Consider the following 24,077-nt stretch of genomic DNA (forward strand, 5'->3'; position numbering starts at 1 on the left):
AGCCTTGATTGTTAACTTCGCGGTTTAGATTAAATACGCTTTTTTCTGTCTAAAAATAGGATTGGTGCAAATCTTTCTGAGATTCTGATGCGTATTTATTTATAACAGTCCTTAAGAAAAGGGCTTGCGAATATTTTAATGATTCAAATGAGGCAATCAGCATACTAAAGATATTTTTAAAAATAAAAATATTATTTGGACTATAATCACTATAATATTTGACAAGACATATGAAAAAGGATAGAAGATATTGTTTGAAGGAACTCTTTTTATTGTACGCGTATTATTAAATTGTGTACAATCGTGTCCGCCAGGACACGCCTTTTGTCTAATAATACTGTGCTGGAGGTTTTACAGTTCACGTAAAAGTTATAAAATTAAATATTAAATAAAGCGTCGTTATAAATAAATTATAAGTTTACTTAGCCTATGGATCATTTTATATTACTCATGCCATTACGGAATAGTTTGCGCAAGATCTGTCCTAATTCGATTGGACTTCTACAATTGATTCACGTTTCTCCGCTACTTAATCCAATCGTTTGCAAATGATTGGTAAGTCGAAGTATAATTTCCGTAATCGACGTTTAGTAAAGTACGATTTATGTCAGTCAGTTTTGCGTGATTTTCCATCACATCAAGACTCGTTTACGAAATTCGAGATTGGACTCTTTATAATAATATACAAATTCACATCAAAACTTTACTTTCTCACTGAGAAATAAGACAATTAAGACAATTTCGCGAAACGCAATCAATGCGCGCTATTCTATCATAGAGATTGCATGATTTTGAAAGAGCACGAATAAACGTGTCGACAAGTAAAAAATTGTATTAGTTAATTATATAATTATCATAATTATAATCGTATTTAAAGACTTGTTGGTCCTCGTGGAAAGGGATTTAATTTTATTAACAAAGATTACCTTTCTACTACGTTCGCACAGTTTCGAAATTAGTAGATAAATCCAATATCATGATAGTTCGAGAGAAGTGCCTGGTAATCCTGGTTCCAATAAGAACCATATTATTGATTCTACTTATGCGTCCCTTGATCGATTCTTGCGAATAACCTCATTGCGCACATCTTCGGCGAATCTTCGGAGCTAATTTCTTCTGTCATTGAATCGACGATGTAGTCTCGTCGACAAAGGAAGAAAAAACATTCGCATCAATTTCCGTCAGTTTTAGACTTCCGTCTTTTCGTTTTCTTATGCCATCTTATTTGCAAACCGTAATCCACTCTTCCACCGTGCAATTCTGACATTGTACAAAGCAGCACCAGTGAAATTTGCATTTGCATCGCTCCGTTCGCCGTTGTCGTACCACATTGTAACCTCTACCGCAACATAGATCAGAGCATCCATCTCCGCCGGTGCTGGTCTTGTTACATCTGCGACCAGCGGTGCCAGGAATGTCGAGCGTCGGATCCTGCTCGCAGAAGTTCGGTGATCTCTGATAATAGTAGAGTTGATTGGGGAGATCTCGAAGTTTCCTCTTGCGGCCGCCCCCGCGACGTTTCTTCTGTTTCTGCTTTTGCCTCCGTCGCGACCCTCGAATCCTGTTCGACGGTATCACACTGCCCAGATTGCTCTGCGTTACCAATACAGCGTTTCTGAAACGATTCTTCAGGACTTTGCCAACTACTCGGAATTCCGGAACGATTTTCCAGCAAGTTTTCAATTCACATGACCCGGACATGCCGTGGCACTTGCAGCGTATCTGCATGTTGTTTGCTAATGCCTGCAATTATGTTAAATTGTGAATAATTAGTCATTACATAAAATGAGATTAGAATTAAGAATTTGATAATCAGTATTTATTTCCCATCCAATGTGAATAAAGAGCATTAATTACATAGGATGTTAATTATGTAAAATACTTTCATATAGATAGATATGTAAATTCAAATTTTTTAGTAATTCAAATTTTTTGCTAATTCACATTTTTTTCAAAAAAGATCATTTATTATCATTATTAGGTTTACAAAAATAATTATTTTAATATCTTATTTTAATGTCTCATATATTTTCAACTTTCCTAAAAATTTCTGTATTTTCTATCTCAATCACTTATTATTCAGAAATTCTACATCTTTGTTGAATAAAATTCAAATCAATTTCAGATTAGTTTAAGAATCTATGAAAAAAAAACCACGGCCAATCACACTGAACTTGGAGTACATTTTATATATTGACTGTTCTGAATGATGAAGCTGCGCTAAAAAGTTGCTTTCACGTCGGTTGACTTTGTACAAAACGGTCAATCGACTTTTTCATTTGCGTCTGACACGGTCGGGATCTCTTTTTCGTGCAGGGCCTTCGATACAGCGGACAAGGCAGGCGGAATCGAATCCTTCTCTCAAATTGCGATATCCGCGATGCCGCTGTTGTGACGTTGGTTGAAAAACGCCGGTTCTAACACGCTGTACAAACAGATACGAGTCGTTCGGATGTGTGGGGTGTGCAGAGTGGTCAAGAGGGTAAGAGAGGAGGAGAAGGAAGAGAGGAGGGCCCAGTTTCTTTTAAACAAAGAGGTGTCGCGTACAAAACAGTTAATGAGTCTACGGCTGGGTGGTCCAGCCTGAGGCTTCGTCTTAATAACGTCGAGGCGAGAGAGCGAGCGTGGAGAGGTCCATGAAGGAGAGAAGAGTCGGTCTTTCTCTCTTCTTTTTCCTCTTTCTTTCTCTTTCTCTCTCTTTCAGTTTGCTTCTCTTCGTTCTCCTTTCTTTCTGACTCCTTTTTCGTTCTTTTATCGCGGTGATGGGAGAGAAGGAAGGAGACCGTGTATCGCTAAAAAGTAAAAGCCAGAGGAAAGACAGAACAATGAAGAAAGGACGAAGAGAAGCGAATCGCGCGCAAGATAATTTGAAGCTCTCTCACGGACCTACGCATGACGGCGTGCGCGCTACATTATTCGCGGACGAACGCGGCACGCGATTGCGAATTCGCTTCCTCTCGGGATTCCCCGCCGACCATTTAACGGTACATTTCTTGCGCGCGCCTGCATTAAGATGGCGCATCATTTATCGTGGGATATCATGTGTATATACAAAGACTGTTATAAAAAGATGATAATCTCGTTGTAATAACTTATGTTAAAATGTAGCTCAGCTTTCTTCGTCAATATGATCGTTCAATGTTTACAAGCATGTAGCTTATCTACAAAACGAGTAATATACTAGACAGAATATCGCCGGAAGCAATTTTATGAGAGCGAAAGACATGAATAGAAAGTTAAACCAAGCGAGGAATTATTATAACTTGAATAGTTATAATAATTAACAATATTTTTTAATTACATAATCTGAATAATAGAAGATACATATCACTTAAAGACTATATAAGAGGACATTAATTTATTATATAATATTCTTCAAATCTCGAAACATATATTTTTAGTTGTATTTTTCTCTCTAATACATTTTAACACATTGCAATGTCGAAATGTAAGATTAAAAAAATTTACATTTAGATTAATAATCTTATATTGTATTAAGATTATTAAAAAAAAATACGAGACATGATATTTCTTCTTTTTCAAGTTTGTCATTAATGTAAATATGCTCATATCCGGAGTTTAACGATGTCGAAATTGGGAAAGTAATGCTTACCAAACGACCGGCTTGATTATTGTGTAGATTTACAGTAGACTGTATGTCGCCGGCTTTCTCCCGCGTGTCTAGAAACTGCCTCGAGAATTCCATGCCGTATTCGAGGTTGTGAGAGCAACCACCCCACTTAAATGTGATGTCTCTGGTAGTTGTCGGCGGATTATCCAAATAGTGCAAAGGATCGCAGCTGCAAGAAAGCAGGCGGCCCATACTGCAGGCACGAGCCACGTTATGAGCCACGCCAGCTGCCGAAATCGCGTAGGCGAATGCCGTCTCTCTATAGCCTGTAACAGAATGTGATCGATAATTAGCCACTGTATTTTGTTCCATTCTTATTTTGCTAAAACTGTCAAAAAATAAATCATCCCTTCCATGATTTATCTTTTAAATTAATGTATGAGATATCGCATTTTTTTCACATTAGTTCTTTACATCTTTTGGTACATTTCCTAGACAAAAATTTCGAGGTTTAAATAATTTTCTTATTAAACGATTGCAAATTTAGGAATGTCTTATTGATTAAATTTTAGAATCGTAAATGGATATTAGGTCGATTTAATTTATCATGTTATCTCTTGATCTTTTGGTATGATAGAGCCATATACTGTAATATAATAAAATTGGGATCATTAGGTATTTGTAAGTAATTGTTCAAGATAAGATGCATTGAAGTATATCGGGGAGACACTCGTATCTCAGTTGTCTCCGTTAGCAAATTGCTGATCGTCGTCAATGACACCGTCGAACACGACATGGATAATATACGCAAGGCTGCGATATCGCTCTCTCCTCTTGCGGATAAAGGCAAAGATCATGAAACAGCGGGACACCGGGGAAGCCGAGCTTCCGTAGAAGGAACTTCGGTAGCGAGTTCGGGACAGAACGAAACGATGGGCCGACAGACAGACAGCCATCAGGCGCAGTTCAGAGGTAGATTATTCAGCCGTCCGTCAAAACAAAGTGCGGCCATCAACAGCGGCGGCCGGCGGGCATCCACTGTCCGCATGTATAAACGATCTCGCGACGGGGTGCCTGAAGCAATGCGATGCCAAACTCCGTCCTCGCGAGAAGTCTGTGAACAAATCGCGATTTCTCGCCTGATTCTACGCGGAAATTGTAAACTGCCGCGAGATATAACTTTAGCAACAACAACATAATAGCTTGAAGATGTCTGACTTTTTAACTTTCATTGTTTGGTTAGAATTTTCAATATTTGACAACAACATATTTTTCATTGTAATGTAAATTTTTGTAGTTTTATCACTTTTGGATCTTTTAATTAAATATTTTAAATGTGTTATAAATGGATGTAAATTTATATGCGCGTATTCTCAGAGTATTTGAAGAGGACGAAGACATGAACGAATGTAAAATGGAAGTTAGTCTTTCGAAAAAAGAGTTAGTTATTGGTTCATTGTAATAAGTAATGCGATGTCAGATGTAGTTTTTCTGTGAGCCCTCTTCAAGGTCTCCCAGAATCTCCGAGACATCTTTCAGACTCGATTGACAGACGGCCATTCGCGAAACTGCTTTGGTGGCTGCTCAACTTACAAACGATACGACGCACTACTATCTTTGAATTACAGGAATACAAGATAGAATAATTTTTTTTTCTCATGATTACATTATCTTTTTTCATCGCATTCGGAACTTGTTTGGACAATTTTAAAATATTTATATTAAAAGAAGTTAGAAATTAATATTAAAGAACTAAAAATTTAAAGATGTTTAATTTTTTATTAACATTTTTTATATTCTAATTCGCGAATGGATAAATGATTGTAGAAATTAAATGAAAAAAGGTATATGAAGCACTTATAAAGAAATTACATGAAATATTCATTCTAATTGTGTAAACTTTGAATAACGTAACGTAAGAATATCGTATAATAGAAGCTAAAGCATTTAGTATTTAAACTAATAAAATAGAACTCTGATTCTTTTTTTGATTACTATTGTATCGAGGCACACGATATAAGCTACGAATATGAATGACAATGAAAGATTTCTTCAGTCATTATCAACTGTTACTAGATTAGATCGTCGATTTCCCGACGAAATGGATCTATTGAATCCAATTGGATCGTTGCTCAATGTAGAAGGCAATCGGACAGTTGGCAGCTGATTACGTCGTTCTTCGTCAACAATGTTAAAAAGACTTCTTCGTGAAATCCGAAGATCGTCATCGACTAAAGCATTTCGAAATTCCCCAGACTGATAGGAATGTCGGGGTTGAGAACCAAGGTGGATCTACTAGTTTTCGACGAATACCATCGAACTCGATATCGCGACTTGATGCCCAGAATGCTAGTTTTGGTGCCGAGAATAGCACGTCTCTCGATGGAATGAAATGGAATGAGGGAGGGGCCTTTTATGTGGTTTTACAGTGGAAGAGGTGGTTCGAAGCTTCTGCTATATATGGGTATTGGCAGCAACTGTTTTATAATGCAGATAGCTACCGTGCCGCGAGATCGTTGTTTCTCGACAGTGAGAGGGACGGAGGGAGCATGTAATAAATCCTCCGCGGGTAGTTGTACGTCTCTCCTCTTACCGGACAGTGGAGAACCCAAAGTGGAAGATAGGGAAGAATCCCGAGGAACGCGCAACGATCTCTGCTTCCTTCGTTTCTCGTCTTGGTGCAGCGACGTAGTGACGAATGGTACACAGGCCTTGAGCTACTCCCACGTGTCAGATCCAAATCGTTATTTAGATAACTCAATAGATAGTGTTCGAGGGAGGTCTTGCGAAGACATGCGTATCTTTTGAATGCAATTAATCCGAAGACAGAGATATCAAATAGATTCTACAGTATCAAGTTTGTTCAATTAACTTTTTTTTTAACTTTCCGTCCTATCTTCTCTATTTTTTAACTATTGTCAATGTGATACTATCTAGATGTTCTAGAGAAGTACTTAAGTGAAGTACTTACAAAATATAAGATATTGAGAGAAGATTGTTTTAAGCTTGCAGTTATTGCTGTGTGCTTGATAAAATATATGGAGAAGTTAAATAATTGAAGGCTGCTGTTATTTTGTTATTCCTATTCATTAATATTTCATCGCGATAAGTCAATTAATACATAAAATAATATAATAAAAAATTTTTATATCTTTATGAACTGCCGCACAATTATTAATTATTACAATATTGTTACTATATTGTTGAAGTTGTTATGTAAATAATATTGGTTGAATTGCTATTTAGATAATTTAGGCCCGGTTGCACCAACGTTACTTTAATTTTAAGCAAGGCTTAAAATTCTTTGTTCCTGTCTCTTTTCGATTTTAAAACGAAATAGAAAAAGTTTTAAGTCTCGCTTAAAGTCAAAGTAAGGTTGATGCAACCGGGCCTTAATAAACAATACGCTAGATAGATTTGTATAAGGATGCTAGTGTCCTTTGTGATTTTAAAATACGAATAAATCCAAATATAAGAGTTATTTGTTTAATTAATGATATTATTTTCTTTGAGTCAAGAGAAGAGTACTATTTATCTATTACTTCTACGGATTACTTGACGGCTCTTTAATTAATACAGAAAAAGGAAAATTGATTAGTTGACTTATGGGCAATATCTGATCTTTGATTTAATGACATATTTATCAATGTATAAGCTCAATTTATGGAATCTCTCGACGTTAGAATTCAAAAAGAGTGACCTGAGTTAGTGATCTTAAAAATAGAAAAAAGAGTCTTCATTTTGACGTTTCCATATATTTATATCTATAAATCCAGTTTTCGTGAAGCATCGTGTTAGGGAACGCGACAGCCGGTCCGGTCTTCTTGTGTGGGCCCTACGCTGCGGAGCGGTCGAAGATCGGTTCCGTGTACTTTTCATAATACATTAAGTCGTTTTGCTGAAGTCCGACGAAATCGTGACGATAGGCGAGAGAAGCCAGAATTGAAGGGGGAGGGGGACAGGGTAGCGTTGAGAGCAACGAGAGGGCAAGAGAACCGTGTCCGAGTGACTTGAGCTATGAACGGCTCTTCTCGAGACCCGAGGCCCAAATTTGACACGGTGGATTTCTCAAACGATCGCAGACCATCTCTCCACCTGGCCACCGATATCTTAAAAAGGGACAGTAGTTGTTAGTCGCGCTTGCTGAGGTATAAGCTTCTCGGAAGCTATTGCCCTCTGACTCGAGAACCAAAATCTAATAATGGTCGATCGGTTGTTGCCAATGTTACGGATAATCAGCGAATCGCGAATCTTTTACACACCTTTGGTGTAAAAGTGCGACGAATACGAGGAAGTTTTTGTGCTTGAACATTCGCGAGTGATGCAGCTTTGTACAATGAAGGACATTGTGTGTCTTTTACGACATAAAGATCAAATGTTTAACTAGTAACTTTATCTACTAGTAACATAATTTGCTTGTTTTAACTTTCCATTTTTTAAACATTTTACGACAAACCAAAGAGAATTAACATAATGGAAACTAAGACGGTTTACCGAGCTATTTCGCGATATGCGAGAAAAAGGATTGTACTTGTAAAAAAGTAAGCTTCGTCTTGTTAGAATTCTAGGATCGGGCAGCTTTACATAATTCTCGAAAAAGTTGTGGGATCGACACCTTCTCCTGTCTCGCGAGCAAGAAAAGACGTACCGATCCACGGAGGCAGATAACGAGGAGCCGGTTGGGAGAAACGGGCCCCCGGGTCTGCGGACGAGCTTAAGCTTTCAGGTCAGGTGCGCCCGATGTCGCGCTCTCGCGCATTCGTCCGACACGATATATGTTTCCTCTTACGGCGCACGTACATGCCACGACGAATTTATATGTCACACCGGAATAGGCCGACCATGGGGGCAGGGTCTTCTTATGGAATTGGGACAGGTTTTCGGGGTCTGCCGCGGGTAGGTTACGCCGTGCGCTTTGATTTAAGGAAACGCGTCGTCTCGCCTCGCATCGCCTACACCGTCCCATCAACGACGTCGTAAAAGATTCCACTTTGTATCCTTCAAGGAACTTGTACGCAGTGATTATATACAATGAGAAATCGCCTAGAACTTTTGTAAATTTTGTAGATTTGTCAAATACCATCATGGAATTTTTCGATTGTAATATTCAATTGTCTAACGTGTTCTGTGTAATTTGTACAGAAAAAAGGAGTCTGGTAATAATTATCAAATAAGTGAAATAATTTCAATTAAATGTTCCATTAATAAAATAAAAAATAATTTTATTTACCTAAATATTTAATAAATGTTATCAAATACAATAACATAAGCAATCGTTAATTTATAATAATAATTGCTAAATATTTAAAAAAATAAAGTTATTTTTGGTTATATTAACCGAATTTGATTAAAATTATTTCATTCAACATTTAGTAGCTATTAACAGACTCTTCTTTTAGTACATTGTACGTCTCGAATATACGCGTGTAAAGTTTTTATTTTTCATAGCTATATTGTGTTACTAGATGATCACATATCTATATTTTATATTTTAAAAATAACAAAATATTTTACTATAACAAGTGTAGTCGATATTTTTTTGTAATAATTTCTTTATAGGCAAAACAAATTTACATTTGTTCTGTATTATTTGTTATATAGAATGTATTAACTTCGTTTATAGTATTCTTCTAAAAATTACTTAGAATATTTATCTTTGAAATAATACTATTTTGGGGAAATTATTAATGTTCGCATTATAAAAGTTTTTGATTACATACTATTTTTTACATAATTCTAGTAGTTTATTTTAGTTTCTTAACGGAGTCTTATATTTTGTTCATTTGTATTTACAGTGCGAACCGAGACGAATTTAATGATTCAGGAAACATTAATACGCCATTAGTGGAAAGGTAGATTATTAATCATGAGTTCAGATCTGATCAGATAATTTCGCTCGTTAAGTATTCTTAGTGACTTGACACTCGGTGCGATTGACTCGCGGATCTGTAGATCTGGGTTTCGATCTCGTATACGCGATTTTTCGCGTTTAAGAAGCCGAAGATGGCTTCATTTGGTGATTATTAGAAGTCACCAGCGCTGTAAAGTCAACTAGGGGATAATATGAGTATGAAAAGTATTAATAATTAAATGATGAGTAAATTGAACAATTAAGAATCGGTGCTGTAAGTGCGCTTAAGTAATTAAAATCGTCATAATCCAATAATGTGTTTCAGCAATTTCAGCAAATCAATAATGTTATTAATTTGCTGAAATATATTATTGGACTATAACAATTTTAGTCACTTAAGTCGCACCTCTTATACAGCGCCGATTCCTAATTGCTCAATTTACTCATTTATTTCAATTATTATTATTATAAGGAATCTTACTTTTGTTATTATTTACGAATTATATACGAAAAGTATCCTTAGTATATACCTCGTTTAAGAAGGACGCTGCTCTGTTGAGTTCTGCTGCTAGGTGTGAGCGACGAACAGTTCCACCTGTGCCACATGAACTGAGTTTGACATTCGGATATGGCTGTTTGTAGCCCTTTGATCGCGGCTACGGTGACATCGGGACTTCTATGACAAAGCTCGCGTTGGTCCTTCGTCAGTCCTGGAATGCCGTTACAAACGACAGCGCTGCCACTCACCCAATCATCCACTGAGTTGCTCATTAGGCAAGTTGCGCTGAAAAAGATAGCAAAATGATAATTGGCACGTGGATAATCGTTGATTTCTTTGATTGCCTTAAGCGGTTATTATTAAGGTACTAGGCTATGCGATAATTAAATACGCAAAATTAGACAAAATTTTTTTTTTAATCAAGATTAGATGAATTGGAAAATATATGACGAAATAAATACATCTTCTTCACTTTTATGGTTAATATAGAAATAGTACAATGTGCAATTTGGCTATGTTATTTTAAAGTTATTTATTTGAAAACAAAATTAATGTCATATTACGTGCAATCAATTTTAATTCGATTTTAATCACAAGTTCTAAATGGTGAGGATATATAATTTTTCCATCATCATTAGAGACATTATCAATTTGTTTTATTTTTGAAACGTCGTTCTTTCGATGATTACCAAATGGAAGTGCAAATATGTATAAAAACGCAATTAACATCTTCGCGTCTTTCCTGGAAAATTTTGCAGAAGAAACTTGTATGTTATAAATTATGTCATATATTTGATTTGTCATAGATTTTTGCGAAATTTTAATGTTTCTTTAATTAAGTTAAAATATTATATATACATATGTATACAAGAAGATATATCTTTGTAGAAATTAACAAGAATGAAAGTGTGTGATAAGCTACAAGTATTTCCTGCCAAGTTATAACTCGTATTATAGTCTTTTACTCTTTTCATTGCCGTTACTTCTCTTTTCAGTTGCGAACGTACATATTAGTTTAGCGTATGTCGAGTGTAATTAGTGACGACGTGCGGAAGCAGGGAAGCAGCCGGTCAAGCTCGCCACCTGGTTAAACTCGCGAAACTGATTATCGTTGAGTTCTTCGCTGATAACGGTGTGCAAGCAATTACACTATGGCTAATCATCGGTATTGAGATACTAGAAAACATCGTTTTATGATGAGCATGAATAGAGAGAATACTTAGACTCTTTTCTTAAATGAACTCGGTTTAATCCTTTTGATTACTCATAAAATTTTATTTCTACTTGTAACGAATCTAAAAAAATAACAATATTATTTTCTAAAATCTTTATTTTCATTCAATACCTTACACTGTAAAAACAAAAATAAAATATTAATTTTAACTTAAAGACGTATAGTGGACTTAACACAAAAATGTTGATTTTAACATTTTTGCATTTGTCTCAGAAAATTCACCGTACGTATATTTAAGTTAAAATTAACATTTTATTTTTGCAATGTATTTGTATTAATGGTGATAGATTTTAGCAAACCTATTTAGTCAGCGATTAAATGGACAGCTGTACCGATGTTTGTTTTAAACAGCGATTTCTAAATTTCACACTCGGAATGTTAATGGAAATGCTTGTGCGGAGGTATTGAATATCGAGAGTTGGTCCGGCTTGCATCTTCGAATCTGTAAGGTGCAGCACTAATCGCGGCAGTCTGGAGCAAGTTTTACGGTCGCGCGCGGGTACTTTCGCGCACGCGTGCACCGCACGCGAGCGTCCGTTTTCCTTCAATTTTACGAGGCCGAGGTCAAGAGGTGCGAACGTTTTTAAAGAGTCGATAAAATCGTTTCTATCTTGCCGTCTGTTTCTGCCATCGCTTCTCGAAGAAGAGAGAGCAGAAGGAAAGGCCCATACGTTCGGCTCCTCCAGTTCACCCTCCGTCCTATCCCCGCTCGGTCGCGATAACGGCATCCATCTCTTGGAAGAGAAGCTCTTAAAACGCTATCTTAAGCGACGGCTGCTGCCTAATGGCTGCGTATTACGGCGTACCGGGTGTTAATTAATTTTGAGGTGAAAAAGAAACGGCAGAAGCGAGCGTGCGTGTTCTATACATGGTTTGGGTCGCGTGTATTCGAGAGCGTGCGTTGGTTCATCGAGAGAGAGAAAGGAGGGTTGTTCCTTCGCTTCATTTGTCGTTATAAGACCAGAATCTTCGTTCGTTTCCTGTTACCGCGTGCTCTACCAAAAGAATACACCGTTAGAATTTTTACTACAACATTTTTTATTGTCTGCCGAACATATTTAGTTAGTAAATAGCAAGCCATAAACTGAACTCCTTTATCGAATTCTGCCGGATTAACCTACCGCTTTCTCGGGCTGCGCTTTCTTTGTGTGTGGATTGCCTTTGATCCTTTAGAATTTGTAAATTTTATAAATGCCAATATATTTTAAAGTCTTTCGATAATTAGTTTTTAAATAAAAATAATTATGAAGAATATGTACTTTAAATATTTTTGGAAATATTAAAGCGCAAAAATTATTATAAAATTATTATTATATATTTTTTACAGCAATTTGTTTCTCAGAAGTATAAAATTAAATGGTAAATTTGGATTTCTCTCGTAAAACATACAGTTAGAATAACTAAATAATTATTCACGTAGAATAGTTTCGTGAAAATTAACATAAATTGTTAAAACATGAACAAAATATGATCAAAGTTCTTTATCGATCATTGGAACTCGCAAGATTGGCCAGCAGCGCGAAAAGATCGCTATAGCCTTCCTCACGATCATTAATCTGCTCGTAGCGTTTCAAAATAGTTTATTTTTTCCTTGGAGGGGTCCTCGGTGGAATCGTAGGGTTCTGCAGGATGTCATGGGCGGGTGCAAGGCTCTTCGTGGGTCGTTTGGTTATCTGCGGGTACAAATTAGCGGACGAGCTTCTTCCAAAGTAAAAGCTGTGTATAGCACCCGCGTGAACGAAGAAAGAAGAGCAAGACGAAGAAGTCGGCGACAGCGAATTTAAGGAGGATAGAGGAAGGAGAGGACACGGGGAGAATGGGCATTAATAAGAAGAAAAGGTAAAAAGGTCCTGACGCGATACTTCGTAGTGTGGGAAAGAACGATGTAGAAGGAGGAGAGGGGTTTTTAGGGTCGCGGAGGTTATTGAGAGCTCCCATTACCGGTACACCGTTGCACCGCTGCTATCTTTCGCGCTATTGATGATCTACCGAAAGCAGATTAATGATCTTAACTCTCCCAACAAATTACGGAAGACACCGCGTACCTGCAGAGGAAGTTGGATTGTATCAAGAGATTCCTTTCGCTACCTCTCGTCTCGGCTTCCCCGCTCGTGCATGCGTCTCACTTCGCGAATAAGAAACGAGCCGGATATGTAAGACAATTATTCTACCGAACCTTTTAAAGTAATCGTTTTGTTGAAACCGCAAATCTTTATTTATTAATCAGTATAATTATTATCAAATTTATATTACTATGCAGATTATGAATACTCGATAGATTTTTAATCTATTGAGAACAATCTTTTCGAATTAAAAAATGAATGATGGATGTTCATTATATATTTTTTTAGTTCTCTTCTCATTACGTTTATAGATATAAAACATAAACTTTAAATAATATTTTTCAAACTCCAATAAAACTACCATAAAATTATATTGCAATTAAAAGGATAAAGACACTTAGAAAGATGATTTTTTTTATATAAAATTGTAAATCATAAAGTATTAAGATATAATTAATCGTTTATGCACGCACAGCACGTTGTGTGTTGTTAATTCTTATGGACTAAGTGTGCGATTATTTCGTCACAGTACTGATTAAAGAATGAGACGTTATATAAATTAGAGATCATTTATTTTATGAAATATCAAGTTTTCAATTGAGAGTTGCGTGTGTTTAAAGTTGCATTTAAAGGCTGAAGTAATAATTAAAACGCAGTAAGATCAATTTATTGCACAAACAATCAGCGATGCGCTTTTACCAGCGACCGTTATAGTTTCACTTCGTTCTTCAGGTGCTCGATCTCGGGTGCTCTGGGAATCCGCTGGGCAAATCGCAGACGAGATACGCAAGCGCGTGTCCCGCATTTTTGCAATAATCTAAGGGGTCGCAGAAGAATCCAAGATGGCGACATGCACGTGTTTTATTTAATCCCTCCTTCCCTTTTCGTCCTGCTCGTGGAGATGAGAGAGGAACATGGCACGGAATTTCGCGTCTAATGGGATATACTCAGTGGAAAGAGAGAACTCGCCTTTTTTCATGATCCGACCCGCGAGAATACCTGCGGTAGATATCATGGTGCCTCGCTCTTCTCTCGATCTTATGAGAGTAAATCGATTTCACGGCGAGTACATTGTCGGGAATGCGATAGGCCGCGAATTACGTTCTGCAGATGGTATCTAGTGGCGTAAGTTATGGCGACCTGTAACTTAGCGATAAAACTGGATTCTCATCTAGTTCGTCAATTACTAGCGATCTGATAGGGCACTCGTGTTAAATCTTCATTTGTTAATGAACATTCAGGATTCCGCTATTTTCTCTTTGATAATATGAATTCCTTGAAAATGATATCATTTGAAGCCGCGAGTGGTTTAACCGCGAATTATCATTTAAGTTGTCGCATATTTAGACTTTCTTAGAATGATTTCTTTAATTTTTAATTGTATACTTCACTAAAAATTAATATTTAATCGTAACAGATTTTTATAAGTTGATTACATTTACTATATTATTAAAATCGATCTAAAATAAAATTTAAATTTTGAAGTTATATATATTTTAATACACTAATATATTCACATATTACTTTATAAAATCATAATGATAAAATAGAAGAGCTTACCAATTTTGTTAAATATTTGAATGTGAAAACAAAATGAACGTTTCAACACCGATCAGGTTATTAATGTTTGCGAATAAATGTTATATAAATTAATAATCCGATCAAATGCAATAAAATAAAAAATACATAATTCAGTCAATTCTAAAATTAACAGTGTAAAAATTACTTACTGTTGTGTAAAATGGTATTACATCATACATCATTGTTTTATCGATATTCTAGAAAGAAGTGTGTAATGTGATGCGATAAAAGTCAAAAGACTTTTAGCAGTATTGTGTGCGATAGAGATCAGAGAATCTTTTCTAATGTTATGATAGAGTTAGAAAATTTTTTTTGGCACATAATTGTATCTAAGCTAGACAAAATTCTCTAACTTTCTATCGTGACATTAGAAAAGATTCTCTGATCTCTATCGTGATACTGCTAAAAGTCTTTTGACTTTTACCGCATCACATTTGATAAATTTTTATCGTCGATACACATTTTCTTTCTAGAATATCGATAAAACAATGATGTATAACGTAATACCATTTTACACAACAGTAAGTAATTTTTACACTGTTAATTTTAGAATTGACTGAATTATGTATTTTTTATATTTTATATTTTATTGCGTTTGATCGGATTATTAATTTATATAACATCTATTCGCGAACATTGATAATGACTCGATCGGTGTCGAAATGTTCGTTTTATTTATAATTTTATGTTTATAATAATTATTTTCACATTCAAATATTAAACATTTTTAACAAAATTGATTTGTAGTCCTTTTATTTTACCATTGTGATTTTATTGTTTTATAGATTCATATTATAATTAATTTAAGTATTACTTTATATTAATTGTCTAATTAACTAAGTTAATTAATTAATGAATTGTGTTTATTAATATCTGCCATGAAAAATCTAATATACTAGAGGTCATTTTGTTATATATTTTTATCTCAATAAAATTGGAAAATATTTTGAAGTTGCTAGATTTTTAATGTATACACACACACATATATATAATAAATTTTATTAATAAGATTTGAAATAGGTTTAGCATATTAAATTCTTTCATTATACATTTTCTTGTTATTTTTATTTGTAATACAAATTCGCATCGTGCAAAAATATACGCATTGCGACGTAATCAGAGAAAGCCGCATACACGCGTGTTAAGACATTAATGACGCGAACCAGTTTATTGACTATTATATCATCAGAACCGTAATTCAATGCCGTCCTGCAAGTCCGGCTCGCATAAGTGCGCATATGTGAACATATATATACATGGATTTACTCACACACGTGAATGCACGTTCTGTTCCCGGATGCTAGGCATAATTATTTACAAGAAGCTGCATGGGTCTCAGAGAAGAGGCTATTGAAGCCTCGTCACCATTGACGAAGAATCGGTCGTGTGTATATATTTTGAGAACCTGCAGGGAATCATTGGCGATTATCTATGATATCACATTCTGGACATTAACAAACGAGGAATGTATCACGAAACTCCATGATTATAAAATTAATTACTTGGCACGATTATCCGCATGATACCGGATTTTATGATTATAGCGTCTGTAATTGAAAGTTTTACTAAGCGGTGATCTTGTTGTTTATCAACGTAACGACTTTATAATGAGAATCTTGAGTGTATAAGTTATTGGCTATGTTTACACCATACTCTTAGACCGTGACTTATACAATAGGTGTCCTTGTATATCTTGTAGATTAAACAAAGCACCTATCGTATAGGTCGCAGACTAAGCGCACAATGCAAACGTAGTCAATGAAAAAGAATATTATTATGGTAATATATTTATTACATTATTAATGTAAAATATCATCAATGAGTCCACTTTAAAAAAAAAATCAGCCAACATTTCTTAGCTAATTTTATCTAAACTTATGTGTATCATTTTGATTTTTCTATTTGACTTGAGATTATCTACTATTCTTGAAATAGTTACAAAACTTTTTAATAAATTGTGTAATAAATTGTATTTTTATGTACATTTGTACATTTGTACGTTTCTGTCTGAGGTATCAAAGCAATCTATTTTTCAATCTGCAAGTTGCCTGAGAATCGTCGTCGTTTCATCGGTACGCTTTTCGTAAAAAAAAAAGATTCGTTCGGGACGATCCTGGTGCACAAGGCGCGATTAGTATTACGGAGAGCTATAATAAAGATCGCAGCGGGATTCATTCTTCGTGATGCGAAGCTTGGTTGGAACGGTCTATTTGCACTTCGTCATTGTGCGCCTCTATGGAACCATCGATACGACCGCCAGGTCGAAGAAGCACACCCTATTGACGGATTCTTTCCGCAGAGACAGAGAGAGAGTCAAGAGAAGAGATGCATCAGGAAGATGCACTGTGAAAAAAAGAGGGCGAAGAAGCTGGCCGTGCTACCGCGCTCGTAAATTTTTCTTGGCAAGATTAGACACGGCGAGCCTGTTCCTCGTTGCAGCTTCTCCTCGGTTGTCCTGTGGACATTGTCGTGTATTTTCCATCGCGGAGTGGACAACGTGCGTTTCGTGAGCGAGTTCGCGATTTGTAGCGCTCCGTCACAACGGACGGACAAAGCGGGCGAGAGTGACGTTTTGACGTCTGCATTATGGTGCATCGCGGCGCATCAGAGTATCGTGTGGACCAAAGTACGAGACAGAACAGACACTCCGGAAGAGTGTTTTCACACGGCGACGCTCAAGTGCGAAGTGAAAGGGGAGAAAGAAGATGAAAAGAATGAGAGAAGGATATACTTTAAGGATTGTAGAGACACGCGCGCGTGAATTGCTAGTCAATCACGAAGGGCGGGATATGATGCTTGAGCGAAAATAGATTGGCGATGTTACAGCGAACAACGAATATATAACGAACACGTTAATAAATTAAGCTTAAGAATGACACATATTTTAATAGTTATTTTGCAACTGTGATATGTACAAAAACATTTTGTATTTTAATCTAAAAAAATATATGATATACGAATCAAATCTTATATACGAAAGATGTGTATATTAAGACAATATTTTATACGATATGTTTTCTATTTTTAAATGGAATTAAAAGATATCTATTAAAAATTATTATATTTTATCTATTTCCGTGGATATTAATGACATGATAAAATATCAATGATTTTTATAAATGATGCATTTAGTAAATCTATGATATTTTACTCTGGTAATCATAATTATATGATGTAATAAATTATAAGAACGATCACGATTAAAGTATGAAGTTCTTTTCAATTTGAGCAATATAATTTACATGGGATGAAATAATAAATAAAAGAACTAAAATAAGTATATAAATTTCTGTCTTCAAAGATAATAACGGTATAAAATTGAAATGTACACTTATATGTACTATGATTTTTATCGCTGGCATTAATGTTCCTATAAATGGTATTTGAAAGACATCAGAAAAAATTAAGAAATTTTGATCTTCAATCGTTAGATCATAGAGATACTCACCGGCGATGCTCAAAAAGAATTAGCAGCAGAGCGACGGTGGGACCGATCCTGGTAGCGATCCTGGATGGCGGTCCTTCGTATGCACGTCCTGTACGAGATGGAGGCATCCTGTCATCGCCCCGAGGACGTCTTCTCTTCTTTGCGCGGTTTGCCCACTTTAAAAGAGTTGAGTGCGAACCCTTCGTCCAGGGTTGCACACCCCTAGCACCCGAACGGAAGGACCCTTCGTTTGAGATGATGCTGAAGCTGCTCCGGTTCTTTATCTCCCTTCCTCTCTTCGTTTTCTTCGCTCTTTCTCTCTCGCTCTCTCCGCGTTCGCCTTTCTCTTTCTCTCCCTGTATTCTCCGGTCCCTCTCCTACTCTTCTCACTGCGGTGTCTGTGATCACCAGCCTGGCACGCGTCGAGAACTCCTCCTCGCCCCGGGCACCGGCGCTTCTCCTTTGACGTTCCGTACGATTCGAGAGCTCCCAGTTTTGCTGCTTCGAGGGTGCGTTTCGAAAACTACCCCGAGACAATATTCCGCGGCGATCGAGCGATTCATTGAGCGTATACTCGTCTCGATTCTGGCTCTCGTCGCAATTTATTGCGTCGGCTCGCTTGCTAGCTGGATGATGAGACTCATTCTCGATGTGTATTCACTTTCGCTATCCTTTGATGAATCACTTACGTGTAAGTTCCCATTAGAAACGATCTTCGTTACATTTATTAAGAGTGATGTGAAAATTTTCGAAGCGGCTTTGCTGAGTCTTATTAAATACACTTATCTCTTTGGAGGACAAATACTGTCGAGGTATATGAGGTCACTGTCACTATAGTCTTTGTTGCACCGGCTTTATTCTTTATGTCTTTGGCATTTTCTTCGGTGCTGAATGAGTACTCCAACATAGTTTGTTTTTGAATAAATTTCCTTTATCCAATTTGCACATCGGAGTCGTAGATCATGATACGCTTCTCGGTAAAATCTATCCGAAAATCCGATAACATTCTGTCGTTCTTTCACCCTTTGGATATGTTAATCCTTTCTTTTCCTCCCTTTCTTTCGTTAGTAACGAGATTCAGGCAAATTGGTCAGTTTTTCGATGTGTTGAGCAGAAGAAGAGAGAAGGGCTTGATGACTTACTCGATACTTCCGGTGTATGTGCGCTCGCGGCGAAGTGTCAAGCTCAAATAAAAGAAAAGTCGCCCTCCGGATTCTCCTACTCCTCCCACACACGGACCATCACGATCTCCCCCTTCCCTGTCTCTCGGTTACAGGTCCTCTTCTTCTTTCTCCTTAACCACCGCCTCTTCTTCCACTGTGGTTTCCTCTGCCTCTCTCCCTCGTAACCGCGCCTATCTCTCGCTTTGCTCGTGCAAACAGTCAAATAGCAAACTTCCCGCAATCGTCACGCTTGGTGCGACGGTGACGACAGAGCCAGGCGAGGCTTTGAGGATTGCGGAAGACGAAAAAGTGGAGGGTCGGATAGGAGGGAGAGGAAAAGAAAAGAATTCGTTTCGTGAAGAATTCTAGGAGTAGAGGTGTTAATGCGTTTGATCGGATCGCATTTGCAGGGTGAAAAGATTCATGTCGACAGAAGAGTAAGATCAAAGGGTAGACTGTTTGTCGAAAAGCTGCAGATGAGACAGAGTCGAATAGTAAGAAATTTTTTGAACATCTGGGAGCACAATGGAATTGAACCGATTGTGGTGCTCGAGACAAACTGCCCGATCAAGGAAGACGCGAGAAGGTCACGCACTGTTATCTCCGTACTCTCTTCTCCTACGTTCGCTGACACCGATACCACGCTACTGTAGAGCCGGAGAGGTAAACAGAATCTGGATGATTCCGCCTCTGTTCAAGACCGACGAGGAGCTGTCAGAGAGATCGCTCTGTCTATGATGAACTCGGTGCGCAGTGCGCGGCTACGGGAACCCTCCTTGCCCTCCTATAGGGAGAGAAAGGAGAGATAGGGAGCAGTATAGGCACGAAGGAACCAACTACCCCCCCACCATAGCCACCACCATCCGGACACGACCACCACCACCATCGGCCATCACCCCGAGATTCGATGTGAGAGATGAAGAGGGACGAACAAAATCACCTAGACAAGGATGACATGACGACGAGAACTGTGATAGAAAGAGAGAAATAACACAGCGCGCGCAAGAAGAAGGAAGATGCAAAAATGCATGGACCATAGATCGTTCCTGAATTTCTCTTTCTGCCTTTTTTCCCCACTTTTGATCTATCTTTCTCTCGCTTTCAATGTGCCTTCGTTTTGACTTATTTTCTCGACAGATAATCTGAAAATGCCTCCTCTCGAACCAACAGGTATGCTGTCATTCATAACTTAAATTTTTGATTGGGATGATTGTCATAGTGAAATATTCATTTTCTCTATTTGGTCTTGTATATATTTTTATATCGCGATTCGTAATTATAGATATATAATTCTAAATTGTTTACACTATTTTATTTTCTATTTTATTATTTGTGATTTTTTTATTATTATTTATTTTATATTATTTTGCATCAGCAGTTGGAAAAATGTTTTATACTTCCAAATCAATTAATTTGCAAAAAGAAAAATAGAAAGATAATAAATAAAAAATTTATTTTTACTTAAGTTGCTTGAGTAAAAATACACTATGATGCGCATTTGGTTAAACATAATTATTTTCATACAGCTGATATATTATTATCACAATTATATTAAATTTTATATTGAATTATTTAATATAAATCTGATTGCTTGAGCTATTGAATTTTGTTCGATTGTTAAGTAAAAGATAATATGCATTGAAATATTCTTTCCACATCTTTACTAATTGAAACGAATGCAATTTCTCGTGCTTTTGAGTATTGATGGGCACATCTCGCTTCATTATCGTGTGGGCAGACAGATCATCTTCATGTCTCGAGATGTCTCGGTGTATTTCCCTACTCTTGAAGGATCTTACCCTCTAGATTGAAAGGAAGGAAAGCAGGCAGGAAGGAAGGAAGGTTGTCTGAGATCACGTGACAGGACAAGTAGGAGGAGCGAAATTCCCCTACCTAGCATCACTTGGAGGAGTCAATCGGCATAATTGAGGCTTATCTTCCTCCCTTACACAAACAGCCGTCCGCCTACTCTCATCCCCTCTTCTTTAGATCTTTCCTCGGATTCTGACTTATACAAGAAATGCAAAGAAATGTCATTGATATTATATTTTATTGATGATTTTTGCTAACAAGATGAATATCACCTTTTCATATTAATTAAAATATTTAAAATTCATCAAATTATTACCTTTTGTGACAAGGAATATGAATATCGATATCAGATAGAACTAACAATTATATCGACGCGCGATCTTCATTTTTTTAAATAGTATGATGCACTTATTGCTTCAAGCAAAATGACTTTCAAACATAAAATAACCAATATAGAGTTGCATTCATACTTTTAAAATCTATCACCTACATATACACGCAGTTTCATAGAAACATAAAAAGGGAAATAAATATGGATAAATTCCTCTGAATTGAAATATTTATGGCTATCTCATGTCTCCTCGCTGATACGTTTCTAAAGCCAATTAGCAGTGCATCCAATATAATATAATCTGTCGTATGAAGATCTCGGTTGATGCTGCGATTATGGGAGTTGTAGCAAGGGAGCAGAGCTCCCTATCTAACTTTTCCCCTTGTTCCCGGATGCCTTCGATTTCTCGTCGACGCGATGTGGAAGTGCAGATTTCATTGACGTGGTCGCTGAACTGGCAATTAGCCGCAACGACCCCGGCTCATATACCGCGCTCGTAGTCACCCCACCGTGCCACGTGGTCGAAGATCAAACGACGTCCTGGCACAAAGCGCAGCCAGCTGGGTTCTCTCTCGATAATCGGTAGCGACGCCGGTCACATGGACTGCGATGAATCTGTGGTGGCTCGTTTGGTCACCCTCGCGCGCGCGCGTTCGCGACCTTTGACCTACCCTTAATTAGGATCCACATGCTGGAGAAAACAGGTGTATAATTCGTTAGCAATTGGATACAATTAGCGAAACTGTCAGATCACATAAATGAAAGGATAAACATTAATTTTTGACGAGGAATAATTAAGAAGGTCAAATTAATTTCAAATTAGTTTAAATGTCATTTTTTATCATGTTAATGAAGACTGAAGTAATAATCGTAATAAGAAGAATTTATCTTGATGCCATGTTATTTTACTTCATTAGTGCCTTATGAAAAATTTATTTAATTGGAACACCAATACGGACAATTTGATATAATTAATTTTGTGATATTTAATCTTAACGTTTACTGCAGAAATATAAAAAGAGATGGAAATAAATTTGCCTAATTAGTCTTAACTCATTTCGATATAAGCAACTTTTCGGTTGTCGCGGTTCGGTAAACGCGAATCAGTACAATGTTGTTATCGCATGTTTCGAAATTAATGACACAGCGGTGTTTGTATCTTATGCCGTTCACCATTATCTCGCATGCCACGGAATTATAGGCAGATCGAGCGGCGATTTATCGACCATTTACTGCGGCGCATATCCAGCGCTGCTGGACACATAGGTTTTTTTTTTACCTCGCGGATGAGCCACGTTCCATTCGTAGAGGGACACTCATTGCCGGTCTCGATAATCCTCTCGATATCTCGTCCCGATAATATCGTCCGTACTTCTAGAGGAACCACTGGAAGTGCGCTTCTTCTACTTGATCTCATCTCTTGCCTTTTCTCTCTTTCTCTACCTCTCTCTTCTAGAGCGTGTATCCTCTGTCATTCTATCAAGGTGCATTACTTATCGAGTGTCCTGACCATGATCCTGGCACGCGAGCGCTGATACGATCGGGACTCTCAATCATCCTATCGCCGTGCAATGCGCCATCGCTTGGCGACCTAATTGGCCGGCTTGGAAAAAAGGTACGAAGTCCTTCCATGAAGGGCGAAGTGTAAAAAAAAGAGAATGAGAGAGAGAGAGAGAGAGAGAGAGAAAGAGAGAGAGAGAGAGAGAGAGAGAGAGAGAGAGAGAGAGAAAGAGACTGAAAAAAAAAGAGAAGACGAAGGCGTGCGCATTACCAATATCTGCAGTACGATTCTCATAAGATCCTCTTAAGATTCGATATTTCGATCAAGCAGGGATGGTTGATTAATGATATATTCTCGTAAATATTCGTATACTTACATCTTTACATTATTACGACACCGCATTAGCGAGGGAGTGATTTACGCTATAGTGAAGGAGGGAGATTACTTTAGGGCTCGCGATTGCCGTATCATGGCTGTAATTTATTGCACGATTCAATGCTAATGATCGTCTTCTCAAACGGTGCGCAATGAAAGAGGTATCTTGCGGCGTCCACTCTCCTATTTTAAACCCATACGTACGTACTTTTTCATTTGAACTATCTTGGAAAAGAGCAAATATTTCCCGCTGAAATTATAGCATTAAACAGCGGCACATAGAACAAGTGTATGACCTCTCTGTTACGCTTACGGTGTCTATTTATAGTGTTATTAATGTTCATGGTATTATAAAAAATTATTCAAATCATACGACAAAAAATTGAAACGTTGCACAAAATTTTTGTTCTTATCAATTTCTCTAACATCTTTCTAAGAGATATGATATAAAAATTCGGCAATGTTTCAATTTTTTTCGATTCAAATATTCTCTTATTCATATAATTTTACAATTTTAGAGAAACGATATGAATAAGAGATGCTTTATTCATCTTTGGAAAACATATACTCAATCTTTGAAGAAACCGTAATTTATTTTTAACCTGCATGTTCTCGAAATTAGATAATCAAAAAGTCGCTTTACCTATAAATATAATGACTAAAATAACA

The 24,077-nt window shown here is 37.0% G+C and overlaps 1 protein-coding gene across 1 annotated transcript; it reads right to left on the reverse strand.

Moving 5' to 3' along the window:
- Window positions 1-250: 250 nt before the first annotated feature.
- On the reverse strand, window positions 251-23,712 carry Wnt10 (Wnt oncogene analog 10). The gene is made up of 4 exons (XM_011064206.2): window positions 18,248-23,712; window positions 9,953-10,206; window positions 3,614-3,897; window positions 251-1,743 (listed from the first exon to the last, which is right to left on the reverse strand). Exons 1-4 carry the CDS (start codon window positions 18,352-18,354, stop codon window positions 1,222-1,224), a joined length of 1,167 nt encoding a protein of 388 aa, XP_011062508.1. The 5' UTR covers window positions 18,355-23,712; the 3' UTR covers window positions 251-1,221.
- Between the last annotated feature and the right edge of the window lie 365 nt (window positions 23,713-24,077).

This window comes from Acromyrmex echinatior, chromosome 2 (genome assembly GCF_024713525.1).
Source record: "Acromyrmex echinatior isolate Ae372 chromosome 2, ASM2471352v2, whole genome shotgun sequence".
Lineage (NCBI taxonomy): Eukaryota > Metazoa > Arthropoda > Insecta > Hymenoptera > Formicidae > Acromyrmex > Acromyrmex echinatior.